At 35.1% G+C, this 22,337-nt stretch overlaps 1 protein-coding gene across 14 annotated transcripts; it reads left to right on the plus strand.

Annotated features, from left to right (window-relative positions):
• The first annotated feature begins 285 nt into the window (after positions 1-285).
• Positions 286-19,160, plus strand: LOC101250452 (ATP-dependent DNA helicase Q-like SIM). Of its 14 annotated transcripts, none has more exons than XR_738443.4 (17): positions 286-456; positions 2,013-2,618; positions 2,709-2,928; positions 3,028-3,138; positions 3,575-3,764; positions 4,294-4,642; positions 5,421-5,647; positions 6,660-6,716; positions 7,761-7,841; positions 8,096-8,159; positions 9,022-9,121; positions 9,199-9,282; positions 9,763-9,850; positions 9,946-10,038; positions 10,874-10,966; positions 18,167-18,517; positions 18,722-19,160. XR_738443.4 is itself a non-coding variant. In XM_010314649.4 (17 exons), exons 2-17 carry the CDS (start codon positions 2,042-2,044, stop codon positions 18,819-18,821), a joined length of 2,472 nt encoding a protein of 823 aa, XP_010312951.1. In that variant the 5' UTR covers positions 286-456; positions 2,013-2,041; the 3' UTR covers positions 18,822-19,160. The 14 variants fall into 14 exon arrangements, 9 of the variants coding, with proteins under 9 accessions (XP_010312951.1, XP_010312955.1, XP_069148643.1 ...); XM_010314649.4 differs by lacking the exon at positions 18,167-18,517 and adding an exon at positions 10,424-10,461; XM_010314653.4 differs by lacking the exon at positions 18,722-19,160 and adding an exon at positions 10,424-10,461 and having other exon boundaries at positions 18,167-18,397.
• The last annotated feature ends 3,177 nt before the right edge of the window (positions 19,161-22,337 follow it).

A 22,337-nucleotide genomic window follows, 5' to 3' on the forward strand; every position in this document is an offset into this window, starting at 1 on the left:
CGTTTTTGTTCTCCCTTTCTTCTTGTTATATTTCAATATAAAATAATAATAATCCATGAATAGAAGAAAACTTTATATATAATTTAAATATAAAATTTACAAAATATATACACTTTATGAACTAAAAATTAATTTCCACTCTTGAATAACATTTTTCAAAATTCAAATCAAACAAATGCCTTTTTTAATCAACTGTGTAAAAATTTACCAAATAAAGTATTTACCTAAAATGAAATAATACATTAAAACAAATCATTATAATTTTTTTTAGAAATAAAAAGGCGTGTGGCGTGAGCGTGACGCGGTTAATGTCCTCACTTATATATATGCGGTGGCTGTAACAATATTTGCCTTCAAAATCTTAGCGCGGGACAAATGGCGCTGTAGAGAAGAGGGGATCCAATTTTCCGTTTCTTTAACATTAGGGTTTTCACTGTTCTTCGTCTACACAGAAAGGTACTAAGATCAATTATTCTTGAAAATCTTTATTAGATTCTCGATCTTGTTTTCAAGATTGAAGCAAGAAAACTGAAATACTTTTCGAATTCTAACATTAAAACACAGTCAATGTAGCTGTAGAAGTGTTCTTTTTCCAATTCGTTTCATTGTATTCACATAACATTAAAACACAGTCAAGAACAACTGTTGTTGGAAAAAGTAAACAATTACTGTAATGGGTAATAACACTTGGCGATAATTGGGAAATTAGGTAAATAAAAGGTATATTTTGAGAACTTTTTGTTGATTCAATTCTTGATTGAAGTTAGAGAATTATTACATTATCAGTACACTTTCCTACCTTGAAATTTCATTGTTAATTCAATTCTTGATTCTTGATTGAAGTTGGAGAATTATAAGATTATCAGTACACTTTCCAACCTTAAATTTTTTCTTGTTAATTCAGTTCTTGATTGAAGTTAGACAATCATCTGCTCAGTATTGTGAAAGGCGATTGCCTCGTCACCAATGGCAAGAGGCGAGGCGAGGTGACCCTTCATCGCCTTTTAGCTTTGTGGCGAGGCAATCTTCAAAAGGCGATGCCATGTCGACAAAAGGCTAGAGGCGAGAAAGGCTAGGAAGGTGTCGCCTTTTGTGTTTTTTTTTAAAAAAGGCGACAAATTTAGGGTTTTTTAAAAATTAAAAGGTAATTTTAGGATTTTCGACTAGACTCCTCCGGTAACTTGCCAGGCTTTTCCGGCGACTCCAAAGTCTAACCAATACATATTTCTTGTTTTCTTCTTCAGAGTTGGTCACTTTTACCTTTGTTTTGACTTTTGTTCTTTTTTTTCTCTTTCATGTTCTAGGCTTTTAATACGTACTATCTATTTTTAGTTTTTAATTTGAAAAAATTGCTAATATGTTATTGTTTGATTATTTACATATGCAATTAAAATTTTAAATATTTTGGTATTAAAAGGAGCCGCACTTAAAAAAGGCGAGCGCCTCGCCGTTCGCCTCGCCTTGTGGCGAGGCAGACCCTTGTCGCCTTTTATCGCCTTTTGCCGTCTAAAACACTGCATCTGCTTATTAGTGTTATTTTCATCAAGATTGCAGCATTGAATCAAGAAAACTGAAATACTTTCCAACCTCAGAAACAGTCGATGCAGTTATAAGCGAGTTCTTTTTTCTATGTACAGAAGTTTTCAATATGTTTGATTGTGTTTACATAATTAGATAGATGATATTTAGAACAATGTTGTTGGAGAAAGTAAACAATTAGTGTGATGGGGAATATCACTTGGCAATAATTGGGAAATTATGTAAAGAATAGGTCTATTGTGAGAACTTCTTGTTTATTCAATTCTTGATTGAAGTTAGAGCATTGTTAGATTATCACTGTTATTTTCACGTGAGTGCAGCATTGCATCAGGAAAACTGAAACACTTTCCGACCTTAAAAATTAGTTTTGTGTTTGTAAGTCCCCTAAAACAGTAAATATTCTGAAGTTTTCAATTTCTTTGATTGTAGTTCAATCTGGACTCTCTGACTTTTTTGTGTATTTGCACTCTCAGCTCATTGTTCTTGAAACAATTATTACAGTATGGACCCAGACCGAGTTGTTGCTGAATTGGTTGGAATGGGATTTGAGTTATCTGATATTACAGATGCTGTAGAAGTTGTGGGTCCATCAATTGATAGTGCGATTGATTATCTACTCGATGATTCTCGAAGAAAAACTGCAAGTGCATCAACGAGTACTGCATGTTTCACCAGTTGTGCTGGTATGCTGGGAAAAAGAGGCTCCTCTTCTTCTTCTTGTTCTGCAGGAAAAATACGGCAATCGAGCATAAACGAATTCATTCAATCAGAAAGTAGACCTAAAAGAAGCAAGACAATAAATAAGTTGAATATGTCTCAAACAGAAGTCTTGCAAAGAGATACGGGAGGTCAAAATGTGCATCCTCCTCTAGAGGATTCTGATCTCCACATTGCTACTGAAAAAGCTGTAACATCATCTTATTGCAAAGATGAAGATATTGGACCAGATTGGCAAAAGAAGGTCAAGGCTTTGTTGCAGAAACACTTTGGATTTCCATTGTTTAAGGATTTTCAGAAAGATGCTCTGGAAGCTTGGTTATCTCATCAAGACTGTCTTGTTCTTGCAGCAACAGGATCAGGTATTAGCCCCTCTCACTTTTTCTTTCTTCACCGTTCCCTCCCTTCCTGTAAAATGTGATTTTCAATGTCTCAGAGTTATGTTTCTGTAGGGAAATCTTTGTGTTTTCAGATTCCGGCATTGCTGACTGGGAAGGTTGTCATAGTTATATCACCGTTGATTAGCTTGATGCACGATCAGTGTTTGAAGTTAGCAAAACATGGTGTTTCTGCTTGCTTCCTTGGATCTGGTCAAACTGATAAAAGTGTTGAACAAAAAGCAATGGCAGGCATGTATAGTATCATTTATGTATGCCCCGAGACAATTCTAAGGTATTGAGCATGTTAATCTTTTGATTTGTACTTCAAGGATAGCATTGGCTGTTGTTTGACAGATGAGTTTCCTGTTTTTCTTTTTTCCTTTTCATTCAGACTCATAAAACCCCTCCAAAGCCTTGCTGAAAGTCGTGGAATTGCTCTATTTGCAGTTGATGAAGTTCATTGTGTTTCTAAGTGGGGTCATGATTTTCGACCAGATTACAGGTTTTTATTCTTTTATTTGTTTGATAAATCAGACTAATGCTAGTATTTGAAATTGGTTCGTGCAGTTGAAGCTCAAGGAGCCTCTGTGTTCCTGTTGCTTCTGACAACTTTTTTAAGTTCCTTGAGTTTTTTCATCATTCTGTTATGAAGATAGTGCTTGCCCTGTAGACACGGTCTTTTGCTAGACCAGGCTATCAAATTACACCTGATTCTAGTATGTCCCATTTATTTCCTAGTAATTTTCTCTTATTCAATTACAAGGACTAATTTACCAGTTGACTTTAGATATGACTCTTAATACATCATGCTTATTAAATGATACGAAAATAGCATGCATATGACTAGACAAACTCCTCGGATATATCTCTTATCAACTCTGTTCTAGCCATGCAAAAGCTGCAGGAAAATATTGACACAAATTTTCCATGTATCATAGGCGATTATCTGTTTTGAGAGAGAGCTTTAGCATGGATACCATGAAGTTTCTGAAGTTTGACATTCCGATCATGGCACTGACTGCTACTGCAACTACTCGTGTTCGAGAAGACATTCTGCAGTCATTGCACATGTCAAAGGCGACAAAAATTGTTCTCACTTCGTTTTTCCGGCCAAATCTCCGATTTTTAGTAAGTTAATTTACACCGGTATTTATTTTTAGTTTGTCATTGCTTGTATCCTGCAATTGCATTTGCTGCACCGTTTCATTCTTCATTTTCTTTCTCTTACATTTCCTTATTTTGTTTGTTGTGTGTATGTTTGGGGGGGGGGGGTTGAGAACAAACTTATTTATTGTTAATAATCCATACAACATTTAAACTCCCATGACGTTAAATTCTTGAGGGAACTCAATACTTAAATTGTTACATCATGTTTTCCTATCAATTGATCCTGAATTCACACTTAAGAACTAAACTACTCCTTCCTTTGAATAGTTATGGTATTTAAACTAGATCCTTAATCTTTGTGTCACTTAATGTCTGCTGCATAATACCATGAAAGGGCTATACTCCATATTAATAAAGTTCCCATTAATTGTTTTAGTTTTATTTTGTTGCTACAGTATTAGTGTTTGAACCTTTTAAAGTTACGGTCTTCATTATCTGTACATATGCTTATTGAAATAATGGTAAATCACTTCATTTCTGCTGCTTGCAGGTGAAACACTCTAAAACATCATCCTTAGCATCCTACAAGAAGGATTTTCATGAATTGATAAGCATTTATTCCAGAAAAGGGAAGTCTTCCTCGAAAAATAAGTTAATGTCTACAAATTTGGTGGAGAACTCTGAAAGCTCTGATAACGCTTCCAATGGTCGCATGGATGAATGTAATGGGATCAATGAGGTTGATGTAGACGACGTTGAAGGGTATGCTGTTTCTGACAGTGACAATGAAGTATCTTCTCCTGGGAGATATGGTTTAGATTCATCGAAGGATAGACAACTGTCTGTTGAGTATCTGGAAGATGAGTGTGATGTTGTGCAAGATGTTGATGATTTGGATGGTAAAACTCTTCTTTGGGTGAAAAGATCGTTTATACAGTATAAATCCGATTTTTAAGAGAAAATTTGATTGACCCCATCTTCCATGACACTAAAGATCACACTACAATAACTCGATCTGTTACCAAAGTCCGAAAGCCACAGCTGAGACCTTGAAAATTGTTTTGCGTGAACATAGAGAATTTTGAAAATTTTAATAGTAGTTACCTTAGTGTGGATTGAAACAATTCTTTTTGTTTTGTCGTAGTTGCAACAGTTGTTTTATCTACATTCTAAAGTGTTTAAGTTTCAGTTTACTCACTTGCAATAACCACTAGAGAATCTATCGTCACATTGGTGCAAGATTGTTTAGTATGAGGTTCAAGAGGATATAACCTTAGCTTGAGATAGATATGGCTTATCTGTGGAAATGGATAGAAGAAAAACCTTGCATCATTTTATTAATACATGATCAAAAGACCACATAAGATAATAGTATCTCATCCTACTCTTTCTTGCATTCTCACGCTTGACCTTTTTGTGACAGATAGTCTCTTCATTTCTTAAAGCCAACTAAGGGAAATGTTTTTTGTGGGTTTTCCTTAGCCTCTAACTGGCAATGTTGCATTTTAAGTAACGACTTCATCTTCTTGTCCAGGCTACATTTTAGGGGTTTCCTCAATTTCTCATTGGCTACCTCGAATGTAAATTTATCATTTTAAATTATAAGCTTGGTCATTTACTCCTATAACTTACTTTATGAATTCAGATAGAGTGGACTGATGTTAATAATTGCTGCAGTTTCTTGTGGTGAATTTAGTGGAAAACTACCACTGGAAGGTTGTAGTGGTTTTCTGTTGCACAAAACTCCTGATCTGGCCAATGATCCAAAAGAAAGAGTCAAGCTTCAACACAAACTGTTGGAGGATGGACCAACAATAATCTATGCCCCAACTAGGAAAGAAACATTAAGTATATCAAAATTTCTTTCTAAATTTGGGATCAAGGCTGCTGCTTACAATGCTAAGGTAATATATGTCCATTCAGTTAAATTGATTATATTGCTCTCCCTCTGGTTTTATTGAGTTGCGTGTAATTCACCACAAATTATAATTTATTGAAGGCTTCAGATAATTGCATGGTCGTATGATGTAGGAGCATGTCTGTAGGATGCAAAATACCATAGATGTGAAAGTGGAGTAAAGGTGATCATAGGCATGCTATTCCAATTGGTTTTCTTTCATGTAATTTAGGTATAACTTGTCACCATGATATTATGTGGTAGATGTCTGCTAGATTAGAGTCAAGGTCTTAAAATTTTCACTGCTCAAGCATTTCGACATACTGTCCACTTTTGTGCAACTGACCTTACATATTGGTCTCTTATGCTACACCAACATCGAATCCAAAAACACGCATACCATCCAACCTTATGGTATGTCTTATGTAACACCTCACTCTGTTCTCCCTTTTTGATGTGAGATTTGCCTTAAGTGTCATATTTACCTCTTATTAAGAAGCTTGCTAATCTAAAAACTTGCCAATCCTCATTAACTGCAAACTTTGACTCATCCTCATTAACCCTCCCTGCGTTGTGAGTGTCACATGAGGGTGCCTCCTTACACCTAAGTGTCCTTGCTAATATTTTCCACATCATCGTACTTCCGGAACCTGGTTTTATGTCATAGTTGGTGTAACATAAGCCCGTGTCACATTTTGTGCACCTTGGCTTAACAGAATTCACAGATTTGTCTATTGGACAACACTATCATCAAGCCCAAAAGCGCTTATAACATGTGAACTTGTGCTATATGTTCTTATATATCAGTCTACTCATTTTTCAAACTTTTCGACGTGAGATATTCCTATGGTGTCATATGTTATCTTCTGCCAGCAGCTTGGTAACATAGAAGCCTTCCAACTCTTTCTCTTTGACCCGCCTGCATCAGCCCTGGGCATTACAAAAAATGATGCTGTTTAGGAATGAAGTATACTCTTCCTTGTCAATTGAGCAGTAATATTTGCTCTTTCGCTTTTCAGTTGCCAAAATCACATCTGAGGCAGGTGCATAAGGAATTTCACGAGAACACTCTGCAGGTAAAGCTAGGTGATGTGTTAGATGGAGTAATGTTAACACATTTTGTATCTTGTTTAACAATTGTCTGTAGGTTTTTCATCCTTTGCATTCAATATTTTAGAGTGATATGCACATATCCCCTCATGCTCATGAAGAAGAAATTCATCGTTGAAGTTATTGTCTTCATTTTTGTGTGAATCAAGTTCGATCAATCTCTGTGTCCTGATCTCATATGCTTTATAGGTTATTTATCTGAACTTGGTCCATTTGAGGATTCATATGCTGAACCCTTCTAGTTTGGCATTGAGGCATAGTACTAGTAGTATTTGTTTTTATTGGTTGAATTAGTTTCGGTGTTGTCCAATCTCTGTACTGTCAGATGTCAAATACAATTTACTAATAGATGATTCTAATATAAGAGGGTGTTTGTACATTTGGAAATATATTGTGGTATGTGAATCTAGGTTTTGACTCTTCTTATTTAATTCCTGCCTCAATTCTTATGTATGAAATTTTATAAAAATAATTTCTTAGTGAACTTCACTTCTGAAAAAGATTTTACCCTTTTACATCATCATTAAATGTTATTGATAAGATCCCACAAAGAAGTCCACAACATGTAATGGTGGTCCTACTGTCCTGTTTCATGAATCACGAGTGGTTATCATATCTGTAAACTGTCTTCAAGTCAGGCAATATGATTTTCTTATCCTATTTTGTTTTGATTGAACTGTCATAAGTAAGTCATAATGATTTGAAAAAAATTCCTGTTGCATATTTCTTTTCAACATAGGCTATCATTATTTTTTTTTACCATTGATGATAATTGGTATAGTAAGATGAATCTATTGCAAAGGTTTTCTGCTAAATTTTTTACCAAGGTCAGTGATACGTAAGCATGCTGTGCATGCCTTCATCCACTTCAACTCTTTGATAATATTATCTTCAAGATATCCTGACAGCAGATGGGCAATTTTCTTGAGCTTAAAGTTGTTTACTTACATTAGGTTTTACGCTTGTTTATTAGTTAACTGAGGCTATGCATTGTACTTTCTGATATTCAGGTCATTGTTGCAACAATTGCCTTTGGGATGGGCATTGACAAGTTGAACGTGCGAAGGATCATCCACTATGGTTGGCCCCAGGTGCAATTACTCAGCTAGATATCCTTAATGTATTTTATTTAACTATGTCTATTTACTCATGTAAATGGACTCCATGAGAATCTTGAGCACCTTCTTATTTTGTCTTTCTTCTCAAAGTATGATTGTATATATGTTTATATGTGTTGTTAAGAACACCTATGTGAGAGGGAACTTGTTTAAACTATTTTCTTTTAGTTGCCTTTTTGTTACTATTTCAGTTTTGCTTCTTGGTCAAGCTATTGTAACCTTTACAGAGTCTGGAGGCTTATTATCAAGAGGCTGGTCGAGCTGGTCGGGATGGAAAAGTAGCAGAGTGTGGTCAGTTGATTTGATTTTTTTATGTGTTGTTTATTTGTCGTTATCTTGAGAAGAATCATTTTACTTCCAAGAGAAAAAAATGTTATCCACTGGTTCATCATTTATAGCAATGTTTGGGATTGTGAGATGAACAATTTCCCAATTGATGCATGAGATCAGTTTCTTGGAGATAAATAACATATGCGTTTTTTTTAGTAAAATTGGAAAGTTCTATGTTAGAATTCAAAAGCTAAGGACGTAATTTCTATGAAATACTTAAATATTGTGAATTTGCAGACATAAAAAAATAAAAAGGTTATGCAACCTCTTAATTCTAGTCTAAAATGGATACACGTTGGATGTCCACAGAAATTTTGGCATGATTACATTTAACTGTTTTTTTCACCTTTTCTAATTGTTTGACATTCTTGATCAAGTGATTGACTTTAAAAACCTAGGAGCTAATCCTAGAATCATATTCATTACAAAAAGTTAATTGAATGTACAAAGTGTCTTCTTGAAGGTACTTAGTTTAGAAAGAAAAGTAAACATAATAATGACACAGTAACAACAAAGGAAGAAGTTGATGATAGGATTTTAGCGCAGTTACTAGAAAATAAACTTGGTGAGAGGAAATCTGACTATTGTCAAAAATATTACTATATGAATAGCTTTGGTGGTAAGGAACCTCATGCCTTCTCCTGGGTTTAGCAGAGTTTATCATGCAGTGCACAAGTCTGGTTTTGATACACTTATACCAAAATGCTCTCTTATTCAACTTAAATTATCCAGAAGAGTAATGTTGATCTATTGATCTAGAGATAGGCTTCCAACAGGGGAGGCACTACATGTATTTTTAAGCTGTTTGATTTTTGTGAAACAGTTCTGTATGCAAACTTGTCAAGAACACCTACGCTTCTACCAAGTCAAAGAAGTGAGGAGCAGACAAAACAAGCATATAAGATGTTATCTGATTGCTTTAGGTTGTAAGATAATTAATAATTGAACGACTTCAATTAGTACTTTGGTATCCATCTTATGTGTTGGTTATGTTCAACAGATATGGAATGAACACTTCTTGCTGTAGAGCCAAGACACTTGTGGAGTACTTTGGCGAGCACTTTCTTTTGGAGAAATGTCTGGTGTATGTCAAGACATACTGGCTATTGTGCTTTCTCTTTTGTTCCTTACAAGCTGCTTCATGTCAAGGATGTGTGCTTGTGCTTTTCTGTTCATTTTCTTCCACTTTCCTTTCGGGGTGGGTGTGGAGGGCAAAGAAACAGCAGCACTATTGATGAGCTATAAGTTTGTAATATTTGATTCCTCTTAAGTTAGTCTCTAAATTGAGGTTTCAGGTACTCGTTTAATCACAGGACATGCCACTTAAAAGAGCGATTCATTTGCAGCAGTTAAAAGTAAATGATGACTTCCTATGCATGTAAAGATGTGCCAAATACATCGCATTGGCTAATATCTTTCTCAATTCATGCTTACTGACATTTGCCTTCATCTTATGAGTAAAATCAATTTTTGCTCAATAAACTACATGTTTATCATAGGTTTTCTTACTTGCAATGAGTTCAGTTTCTTAGTTTATGTCATTTACCTGGTACATAATGCACAGGTGTGATATATGCATCAAAGGTCCACCTGAAAGACAGAATTTAAAGGCTGAGGCGATGATCTTCTTGCAAGTTCTATCTACTCATTGTGTGAGTACGTTTGCCATCTCACATTTCCTTGCCCTCCTTTGTACTTTGTCATCTCATTTTGGCATTGCTGGTCATTGTTAATCCTTCTGGCGCAGAGGAATTTTGCAGACATCTCCTATGGCGGTTATGAAGGGAGACTTAGCGAGAGGCCAAACATCAAGGCTTTAGTCAGCAGAATAAGGGAACTGGTACTTATTCTGCTCAAGGCCCTCTCTCTCCCTCTTATCCGTTGCTATCTGCTAGTTTCATGTGCATATACCCCATTGAAATTTCTCAGGGAGGGCCCTTTAAGAAAGCATGTCTACCAAGGGATATGACAAAGAACCTACAAATTTTCCTTCAATTTGAATGAGCTTCTTATTACCTTGCCAGTTTCTGTGATCTTTCATGCCCTGCCAATATAGTTCCCTGGAGATATATCATGTTTGTAATTTGGATTGCTCTTGAAGAGCTTTCTTCAAAATCTTTTTTGACATCAATCATATGTTGGGATGCTTATAATAATCTGCAATTCCCGTCTTATGGTATGAAGCTACTACGTCACACTGAAAATAGGTTCAACTTGTCGAGCAGGTGTTCTCCAGCTACATGTTACTCCTACTCTTAACAAGGTTGTGTTTAATTCTCATCTCTGAAGTGCCAATTTTCTTTTACAGAAACTTTGTCAATCCGCTGTGCATTTATTCTGGTTTACTATACCACTTTAAAGTTACTCATTTTGTAGAGAGTACCTTTTAAGTTACTCATGCATTCTTCTATTCTTGTAAATTCTCGTACTTATGGGGAATTATATTTATATCTACCGTTGGTTCCAATCTTTCCAGTAGCTTATAACGTCAACTCCACTCTTCTATTTCGTGTTCAACCAATGCAAGAGATTGCCAGATATTTCTTTTATTGAAATTGATCTGTTTTTGTTGTTTTCTAACATTTTGACAACATTGCTGCTAAGACTCTTTTGTGTTTTACCGTGTCCTATTGCAACTCTAATCTTGTCATTTGTCTTCTGTTATTTTGGTGTAGTATCAACAATTTAGTGCAAGTGACCTCTTGTGGTGGAGAGGTCTTGCTCGACTATTGGAAGTTGAAGGGTTTATTAGGGAGGGCGATGACATGGTATGCTTTCTGCATAGTAACCTTTGTTATTTCATAAAAGGTTTTACCACTAAGTTTTGGCACTATGTTTCTCAAATCCATCCAATCTTCATCACTCTTATGACCTATCTGATATATTCTTCTCATTTTATACTTTACTGTATTATGGTTTTAATTAATCATGCTGCTCTCAATGCTGAAAACTCCAATTATAGAAACATGTACGATGTGGTAGCCTGGCTGGGAGTGGAAACAAATACTTGGAATCCTTTCTAATTTCCTATTATTGGTCTAATGAAGGTTCAGTTGGTTTATTCTATATTGCAAGTCTAGAAGTTTCACTAACAAACATCAAGTTGGTTCCAAAAAGTAGTACCCTATGTAAGGATTATTTTTTGAAATCAGTAATGCTAGGAAGGCTACAAAGATCCTAGCATATCTACTAGTTGCTCTACCTCCACTATACATTCCCGTTTCCACCAAAAATACAAATATGCAATACAACAATTTTCTTTAACTTTTTGTATGGAGTTTGATCTGTTCTCATAGCATCTTCCATTTTTTTCCTTCCATATTGACCACCATACGCTAGCTGGAATATTTCTCCACCACTTGTTTTGGCTTTTACTTCCTCCTCTCCGAATCCAGCAACTCAACAGGTCAGCAGTATGCTCTAGCATTGTCCAGCTGTTACCAGTGAGCGTCAAAAACAGAGACCATAGTTGATCTGTGACTCTACAGTGTAGAAAAATATGGCTGTTGGTCTCATTGCATAGAAATCACCTTGGTACTAGTTGTTCACCTTTACTTTGCAGTACCTCCTGAGTCAGACAAGGCCTCTTAGCTACCAACCATACAAAACATTTGATCTTGGTTGGTGCTTGGCTTGTCCATACATATTTCCATCTAGCCATTCTGAGGCCTTGGTGAGTTTCCAATTCCTTCTTATAGAGCTTGTTAATTATGAACCTTCCATCCTTCGAGTGTACCCAAGATACTGTCTCTGGCCTTGTAGCAAAACAATTAAACTCATTGATTACATGTAACAATTGTGCTACCCTATCTATTTCCCAATCATAATAATGTCTCCTGAAAAATATATCCCATCCATTTGCCCAACTCTCAGCTAGAATGATATCTGGATTGCTACAGCAAGAAAATAAGTCAGGGAAAGATTGCATTAATGCTACCCAAACATCTTTCTAGAATAGTATTTTAGTCCATTTCCTATTCTGAGTTTGACGTTTCCTGCTAATTAGGTAGTTTGGTCCAGAAGGATCTTATTGTTTTCCATGTTGAAGCTCCATATGGTATAGTGATCTCATTGGTACACCATTGGGAGTCTTGGCCATACTTGTGATGTATAACTTCTCTCCAAAGATCCTGTTCTTCTTCCACATATCTCCACATCCATTTCATCAAGAGACACTCATTGTGGATTCGGAGATCCCTAACTCCAAGACCACCTGATAGCTTAGGTAGCTGCACTGTCTCCCAGTTACGCTTCATAGTGTTCAAGATGTCTTCCTTAAAGACACTCCAAAATTCTTTAAAGAAGCTCATTGGGAAGCGCCTTGCCTTGTCACTGACACAATGATTAATGTCTTTTAGGAATTCTTCCTCAAAACTGTCTCTGCATACGTTCCTCCAAGCTAATGTTGTGAAGTCTTGTAAGTTTAGATTAGGTCCTCCATGTTTGTCTCTTTGTGGAGATTCTGATAGTAGTCATGTATTTTCATCTTGATAACTTCTGGATCAGTGATACATGTCCCTCCCTCTTCAACTTTGTCAATGCCTCAATGGTGTTGCATCTCTTATGTGGCGTGGCCATTCTGTGATAGTATTATCTTCATTTTTCAACCATTGGATTCTAAACCTCTGTCTCCATTCTATCTCCTCATTCTTGACCACCTTCTCGAAGTACATTGCCAAATGAACTTTCTGGAGTAATTCATCAACCGTGGGTGCTCTTTGCTCCATGATATTTTCTAATCCAGTAATTTGGTTCAGGATGTCCTCCCTCTGTCTCTAGTTATTCTTGTTTTCCTTCCCCCGTTCTTTTAACTTTCCTTTTAGGAGTTTTAGTTTGGTAGTTACTTGTATGTTGGGCTCCCAGTTACATTGAAAGAGGCCCGCCATTCTTTTACCCTCTCTTTGAAACCATCCACTCCCAACCACGATTGTTCAAACTTAAATTATGATTTCTTGAAGTCCATATCTCCACATGTAAGCACGATGGGGTTGTGGTATGATCCCAATTTCGGCATCAATGATTGTTTGACGTGTAGATATTGTTCCTCCCACTGTGAAGAGTAGAGGAATCTATCTATTCTGGAAGCTCATGATTTTCACTCCTCCAAGTGTAAGACCCTCCAAATAAAGGAGGGTGTACAAGCTCCATGCCATTGATCCATCCTGAAAACTGTTATTGCACTATAGATTCTTTGGCAGTTGGTTCTCTCCTCTGGATATCTGGTGATGTTGAAATCCCCACATACTACCCATGGTCTCTCAAAAAGGCTTCTAGTGGCTGCCAATTCCGACCAAAGCTCCCTCCTTTCCCCTCTATCACATTCTGCATAAATTGCACTTAAATGCCATGTCAGTTCTGGCTCTATGCCCTCAAATCTACAAGTAAGCATTCGATTTCCATTGTCTACCATTTCCCCCTTCCAAACTTTTTTGTCCCATAACACTACTATCCACTCACTCCTTCCAATAGCTTCTACCTGAGCTTCTCCCAACCATATGTTGTTCTAGATTTGTTGGTAAAGATTTGAGTCATTACTTGTTAGCTTAGTTTCAATCAACACATGAATGCCAGCCCTTCATTGAAGCAACAAATTTCTTATGTTGCTCTTTTGCTCTCCTCATTTAACCCCCTAATATCCCAATTTCTTTATTTTTTTGGGAGAAGGTAACAACTTGTATTCTATTCCAAAACAAAAAAAACAGATCCTGGCACAACAGATTACTGGTTCCTAATTACAATTGTGGAAAGTAGCAGGAGGATCTTCAATCGTATAGCAAAATTTAGATCTTCCATGTACTCGTGTTTACACCAAAAAAGAAACAACACTAAGCCGTTCATCTTAATCTTCTGGATGGAATTACTCTTGTTTTGGAAGCAGCTGAGATTTCTTTCTTTCCACACACAGACCACCAAATGCAAGCTGGAATGATATTCCACCTCTCTTTATGCCCAGTAATGCTTGCATAACTGCTCCATATCTTCAGGGGCTTGGTAATTTTCCTAGGCATAACCCATTTCATGCCCTTCAGATTGGTAAAAACATATCACAAAATGTTGGTTATTCTACTGTGAAATAAGAGATGGTTGACAGTCTCTACTTCTTCTTCACCACATAGGAGGCACTTAGCACTCAATTGAATATATCTTTTCATAAGATTTTCCTGGGTCAAAACTGTCTCCTTAGCAAGGAGCCAAGTAAAAAAAGACACTTTGTAGGGGATTTTAGTTTTCCATATCAACTTCCATGGCCACCTGTTTCTCTAACTGTTACAAGGATTAAACTTCTTGTAGGCTCTTGTGACACTGAAATTATCTTGATTGTGATCCTGCCATTCCAAACTATTCTGTGCATGAGTAGTTCCTTTGAATTGCCCCAAGACCTTTCAAAACTCCACCAACCTTTGGATCTCCCCGTCATTAAGAGGTCTTCCAAAACTCAGATTCCACCTTTGGCTTGACCACAACTATTCTGTGCATGAGTAGTTCCTTTGAATTGCCCCAAGACCTTTCAAAACTCCACCAACCTTTGGATCTCCCCGTCATTAAGAGGTCTTCCAAAACTCAGATTCCACCTTTGGCTTGACCACATCTGCCACAGTGGCCCTTTGCTGCTGGTTTAGGGTGAAAATATAAAGGAAAGGTTTTTGAAGATCCTTGTTCTAGCCATCAATCTTCCCAAAAAAGAGTTTTTCCTACCATTACCTAATTTAATACTGCGTCTCCTCTGAGCTTTGGCCAGTGGTTTCTGATGGCTCTTAAAGGCTCGATCCGTACGTGCTAGTGACCATTTTAGCTGTCCAGAGATCCTATATTTCATATTCAGCCTGTGTTGCATCTTTCCACAAAGCTTGCTCACTGGAAGCGAATCTCCATAGCCTCTTCATCATAAGGCACTGAAGAAAGTTACTGACTATGTGAAGAGAAGAAACCTTATAGGAGAGCCATTTTTTAAAACTGAGAATTTCACGGTGCTGATGCAAAACTTCGTCCATCTTTAACCATCTACCTCCAAAACCCTTTTTAGAAAGAGTCTCCAATAGGAACTTTCAGTTGAGGTGGTCATAAGCTTTTCGAATGTCCAACTTACGTAATCTAGTTTTAGCATCAACATATTCATTAGCCATAAGAATGACATCCACTATTTGTCTCCCTTTTATGAAGGCCACTCTTGGGGGTCCACCAGTTTGTGCATAACCATTTTGATTTTCTCGGTGAGTATTTTGGAGATGATCTTGTACATTACCAATTAGGCTAATGGGTCTGAAGTCAGCGAGCTCCTTAGCACCCATTTTCTTTTGGGAATTAAAGCCGCATAGGTAGAATGAAGTTTTTCTCAAAGACACATCTCTCACGAGAGTTCTTGACTGTAGCAATCACATCTTTTTTTATAACCTCCCAACAATGGGTATAGAAGGCCATGGTAAAACCATCAGGGCCAGGATCTTTGTCACTAGCACAAAGTTTGACACTATCCCAAATCTCTTGGTCCTCAAATTCCTTATGAAGCATGAAATTATCTTCAGCATTAATCTTGTGATCCATCCTACACCTACCTGAAGGTCTCCAAGTTTTTGTTACAGAATATAACCCCATATAGAAAACTATAATTTCCCTTTTTTTATGTTTTCTGGATTCTTGACTACTTCACCCTCCAAAAGCAGTAATATATATTGATGCCACTAGGCATCTACGTAGGAGTTCGTCCGCCTTTGGATTTGTAGGCATGAAAAGAGTTTACCTCCTGCTGCATTTCTTGTTCCATTTGAGCCCATCTGTTACTGTGTGATGCTTCTTTATAATTTCTTTCCCCTTCAAGCTGTGTATTCAAACCATTTATGAAGCCTTTAATTTTTGTTGCAAGCCCCAACCACCCCTCATTAAAGTTGTTCTCAGTTAGAATTATTACTGATCTGGATGCACCATTTACTGCAATCATACTGTTATGACCTTAATAGGATCACAAATTCAATTTACAATTTGAATTGGAAATCACAGAAACCAAACCAACTTTATTGATAATCGGAAGTCTCAATTACACGTAATGAACTATCAACTAAGAACTTCATAACCTCCATAGAAAAGCTGTAAATGAGAAATGAAGAAGAAGGATGAGAACAAAAGGAAGTACAGAGAAAGAAAAAGATAGAAGAGAAACAGAGAAGCAGAAAGGAAAGAAACGTGACTTTTCCAAAAGTTAGTTATCCTTCTCTCTCCTCTAATCACTATTATATAACCACCTTCAATCTACGTGGCATCATCCTCACCATTGCTTCCCATTAAATCCTAGCCGTTCCTTTCTAATGTTAGTTACTTCTTCCAAAATTCAGTTACTACTGTAGCCTTGTTCCGATATCGAATCCCCACCTCTCCATAATTTTGCTACACTGATCTTCACTTCATAATCTACCATATTTATTGAACTTCAAGGAGAAGTATAAATAGTTAACCAGATCTTTGCCTCTCCACTATTTAAAAGCTTTCCCCCTTATGTCTGATGCCTCTCGCAACCTCTTGACTAACCATAACAATGCTGCTTTGCTAAGTGTCATCCTTTGCATGTGGTTCTTTGAGCTCCCCACCTAGTTGAACCAAGTTCCATTAGAAGATTTTGTCTCGGTTAAGTCGTATGATCTGCCACCCAGCCTAAAATAATACGATTCTCCATTGGAGGAGAGAAGGTTACAGAAAGGAATGGAAAATACTATCCCCTCGCGGAAGGATTATATGGCCCCCAATTTTCGTGAAATACAAGGTGCTCATTGAATGCAAGATGCACACATGACTTTGCTAGAGTCATACATTATGTTCCACCAAGTTTGACCAACTATCCATTCGATATGCTATTTTTTATGTCATATCAAAAATACAAGTGAAATAGAAAAGATCTTTTAATACTTTCTGTCATTCTCACTATTATGAAACATTTTCCTATTTGTACATATTTCGTTCATTCCGCATACTCCAAAAGAGAAAGGCGGTTTGTCTTGCAAGCTGCCTTACTTTCATTGCCTATCCTCTCCAATCGCCAACTTGTAATTGTTTCCTCCACTGTCAGTGATTACGCCCAAAAGATGTTAAGGAATGAGAATGCAACACTCCATAGTTGTAAAGTGAACCTCCCAACGTAACGAGAGATGATTAGTATCTTCTCCAGATTCTTCCCACATACATACCGACTCACAAGTATCCTCCACCTTAATTCTTGTGTTGTCCGCTGTTAAAATTGCGTCTTGCACCGCAAACCAAACAAGAAAAGTTGCTTTTGAAATTTGATGTGTCAAACCTTTTTCCGCATATTGCTATTATCTCCGATTTCTGACGACTCTAGATCATAGGTTTCAATGGTCTTTAGCACCCATCCCTCCATATCAGTTTATATCCTTACTCATCCTCGGTTGGATAATTATATTATTTCTGAAAGTAAAACTAGTACTGTTATAATTTGAAATGTCCTGGATATGAGTTTTTTTAATTATGAAAAGAGGTCAAGGGTTTTGGGTCAAAGCAAAAAGACAATAGATGGTTTTATTGGGACAAGACTGTCTTATGATAAGATTTGTCTCCCAGGAAAACTGCATTAGTTTGATACTGTCACTAAGAATAAGACATTTAATTACCCCTTTGCTTGGTTTGTGCTATATTTGAGATCTGCTTGTTTTACTTTTATCCTTCTGGTTCCTCCTGTTTGATGGAGATATGGAAAGATAGAACTAGTCAAATATGTGAAAGTTTTGAGTGTTAAACCAGCTGTTGTTTCCATTGTACTATGGTTTCACGACAATATTGGTATGATGCCTCTCTAGCGGTATATTTCTTCTGGGAGGGGGGTTAAAAGTTCTCAGTTGGTGCCTTATTTTCCGCTTTCTTTATGCTATGTTACCTTCGAAATCAATCTTGAACTTGGAGTATGTTTGTATTTGGATATTTTCAATGCTACGGATGATGATTTATGGCGACGAATGTTACAGACTCGTGTGCAGATAAAATATCCAGAAGTAACAGTACGTGGAAGGCAGTTCCTGAGTTCTGAAACAGAGCAGCCATTCCATGTTTATCCCGAAGCAGATATGTTGGTTTCCATTACAAGCCCCAAGTCCTTTTCCAGTTTTGCTGAATGGGGAAAAGGGTGGGCTGATCCCGAGATCCGTCGCCAACGCTTGCAAAGAAAGCGAACTTGGAAATCTCCAAGAAAACGAAAATCACGTAAACGTCAGCCTGATTCTAATACGGTTCGAGGAAGATTGACTGCCAAGCTGTCAAAAAAGTGACACAAATGTGAAACAGTCAACCTTGTCACAAGCGCACTCAGTTCATTTTTGGTTTATTCCTTTTCCATTTATGTCTAATTTCTGCTTCCAGATTCTTTCATTTCCTTCACGGAATATAATTCACTTCAAGCAAGTGATGCCAATATTTGATTCAAAGCAAAGTATCAATTTCCCTTTCTATATTTTACTTCAACAAATTCATCTACTTTAGATGGTTCCTCAACATGTATAATAACATCACCTTTGCAATTATAGGCTTTACATCATCATTCTTGCTATACTTGAGGAAAAGGCAAAAGAAGGAAATAGCAGCAGAGAAATTGAGGATAGTAACAGAAGCATTAGAACGAGCTGAAGACAGAGTTTTAAGGTATGAAGAAAGACACGACAACATACTTAATCAAATAGGTTCACATTACATTGTAAGTCAAGAAATAGTAGAAGCACTTTGTGGTGCTCGAGAAGCGATGAATGAAGCATTAGAATTTGCAATTACGCTCAGAAATCTACAGCTAGAAATTATCAGATTGTACCCTGATGGTTATGAAAGTGCTTCAAGGCCTGTTTGGTTAATTAGAAAATTAAGAAGACAAGGGAACAGTATTAATTAGCATAGATCTTCATACGTGTTCTTCTTTGTATTTGTTGATTACTAAATGAAAATTATCATCATCAAGAATTTTTACAAGGGAAATATATATACCATGAAAGAGGAAAAATAAAAGTTTTATTTGCTCAAAGAAAAAACATGTCTACCGATGTAAAATAATAAGTTTCTCCAGAAAGGTACAAATAAAATTGTTCCCATTCCTAATTCCAAAATAGTCCGTTGTAGCAATGGCAAGTCTCTCTCGTCTTGTCTTAGGCGTCATCCACCTTTGGGTTCAAAATTGATCATATTTTAATTGTTTTAAAATCAAACTCTTTAAATATTTTTTTAAATATTGGGCGTCCAACTATTAATTATAATTTTATAAACCAATACACTACCCACTCATTACTAACTAAACCTCACTCAATTAATAATTCAATTATAATATCAAAATCGTCATAAACATTACTAAAACACGATGAAATTATAAATTACTGAAAATGACATTCAAAATTATTCGAGTCCAAATAGAAGCACCAATTAAATTTAGGTTGAGCCGCTTATTTAGGAGGACACTTTCTTTCAAAATTGAATTAGAAATTTATGATTAAAGGTAAAGAAATAATACATCCCGAATTAATTCATGCACTTTTTTAAAATATAATTTTATAAATATTTATGATTTATTTTAAAACCTTTAATATATTATTTTGAAAAAAAGTTACCTATGAACTAACATCACATAATTGAGATGTAAGAATAATTAAGATGAACATAGTCAGACTTTTAAGTTTATCGGTGATTTTCATGTAACCACTTGAATGTATGATAATTTACATCTATAATTTTTAAAAACACTCAATTGGCAGTAGCTTGCATTAATAATGTGACGGGTTCAATAATTTAGAGGGATTTAATTAGTAATGGGTGGGTAATGGATTGATTTATAAATTACACTAATAAGTTAAATTATAACAAATAGTTGAGCGCCACGTATTTTAAAAATATTTAAATAGTTTAAATATAAAAACGTTAAATAAGTGATCAATTTTGAACCAAAAAGGTGGATGACAAGGGTATTTTGGACTCAATAGGTGGGTGAGAAGGGTATTTTGGAGCCAATAGATGGATGAAGGGTAATTTTGTACCATTTTCAATACTTTGAGGGTATTTTAAGCCCTTTTCCGTTCTTTTAATATATATTTGAATATAAAGATTCGCATTAATATTTTAGTGTTTTGATTTGAATATTAAAATGTAGTCTCTAAGTTTAAATACTAAATAATTAATGTTGTTTATTTTCAATATCTGAATGTACAAGTGAAATTGAATATTATATTAATAAAATATTATAAAAATTTCATTTCAACAAAAATATATCACTTTTGATTAAAAAAAATGTTTCAAAAATTTTAATAATCATGATTTGGACTACTATGTTTTCATTCAAAAACCTTGATAAACAACAATACACCAAAAAATTATTGCAACCACTGTTCTCGACACACGACATTACAAGAAATTATTAATATAAAAAATACTTGAAAGGATTTATAAAAATTTATCAGTTCAAGAGAAAAAAATGGTGTTTGATTGAGAAAGAGAAAAAGAAAGTTTTTAGTTACGAGATAAAAAGGCACGCACAAAGTAAAGAGGCGATGATTTATCATTTGATAACTTATCAAATAAGCCTAAATGTTGTTAAGGGTCTCGTACAAATTTCATTCGTTCAGACTTATTAAGAGTTTTTTTTAAAAAAAATATAACAAATAAATTTAATTAGCTGAAACTGGATGATTCAGAAACAGACCTAAAAACTAAACGTCTTAATGAGTTAAATATAAATTATTTAGATTCATGCCTCCATTAAGTGTAAATAAATGAGGCATTAATGAATGCCATTTTTTAGATCTTAATTTTTAAGTGTAATTCTTTTAACATTATTATTATTTTTATTAATTAAAATATTTTAATTAACACCACTTAAAAATTATAATATCCATAATATATGTCAGTATTCGTTTCACACTTAATAAGATGATTTTTTATCATACAATTTAAATATATAACATATTTTGATTAAAAATTAAAATTATTAATCATATTGTCTAAAAATAATTTTGTAAATAAAAATCGTACGCGTGTAATTTATTTAGGGTCATAAGGATAGTCTGATAATTTATCGAATTTTTGAGCCAATTGAATTTCCCGAATTTTGTATCTTCTTAATATATTTACACTTTTTCAACGATTGACTCGTGGATTGTTTTGGAAAGTTCTCCTAATACATTTACTTTCACTTATTTTGTTAAAAAATTGTTGAACATTTTGTTTATTTTGGTTCAGGATTTTTCTTTATTGCTTCATTTTATTTTATTTGGTTCCTATGTCTCATATATAATAATAATAAATATAAGAAGAGGGGATATCGTATGCAATTTAATAGTTACAATAAGAATATTATGAATCACAATACTCAATAATATACTTAAAAAATATAATTAAAAATTTTGATCGACGTATGTATATATTTTTTTAAAAAATATGCTATAAATTGAGATAAAAGAAGTATCATATATTATCTAAAAATTGTGTTAGGAGTACTAGAAATCACAGCTTAAAATATTTTAAATATGGTAACTGTCGAAATTTCACATGAATCACATATATTGAGAAAGAGAGAATAACATATATTATTTGAAAATTACTTTAATTAAAATTATTTTTAAAAATATATTTAAAATTTGATTGACGTTTAATTTCACACCTATCTCATAAATTAAAATAAAAATAAATAACATATATTATTTTTTTAAAAAAAGTTGTGTTAAAATAATATGAATCACGATAATTATTATGTATTCAAAACATAAATGGAAACAAATGAATATTGTAATTTGTATCTAGAAATATTAATATGCATTACATTTACCTGTGTTTTAATTTTATATTTTTTTTAGAAATAAAAAAGCGTGTGGCGTGATACGTACGCATAACGCGGTTGATGTCTCACTTATATATATACGGTGGCTGTAACAGCATTTGCCTTTCAAGCCTTAGCGCGGGACAAATGGCGCTGTAGAGGAGGGGTTCCAACTTTTCGTTTCTCTAACACTAACGTTTAGGTTTTCACTGTTCTTCGTCTGCGATAGTGTAAGAATCTTTCATTTATTCAATTCTTGATTTGATTATCAGTGTTGTTTTAAAGATTGAATCAAGAAAACTGAAATACTCACCAAATTTCAACCTTAAAAACAGCGTATGTTCACAAGTTCTCAA

This window comes from Solanum lycopersicum, chromosome 1, assembly GCF_036512215.1.
Source record: "Solanum lycopersicum chromosome 1, SLM_r2.1".
Classification (NCBI taxonomy): domain Eukaryota; kingdom Viridiplantae; phylum Streptophyta; class Magnoliopsida; order Solanales; family Solanaceae; genus Solanum; species Solanum lycopersicum.

Coding starts and splice junctions, on each gene's coding strand:
- LOC101250452 (XM_069292542.1), top strand. CDS start 2,042: ATGGACCCAGACCGAGTTGTTGCTGAATTGGTTGGAATGGGATTTGAG. Junction 6,717..7,760: donor TTCACGAGAACACTCTGCAG/GTAAAGCTAGGT, acceptor TCTGATATTCAG/GTCATTGTTGCAACAATTGC. Junction 9,851..9,945: donor AAGTTCTATCTACTCATTGT/GTGAGTACGTTT, acceptor CTTCTGGCGCAG/AGGAATTTTGCAGACATCTC.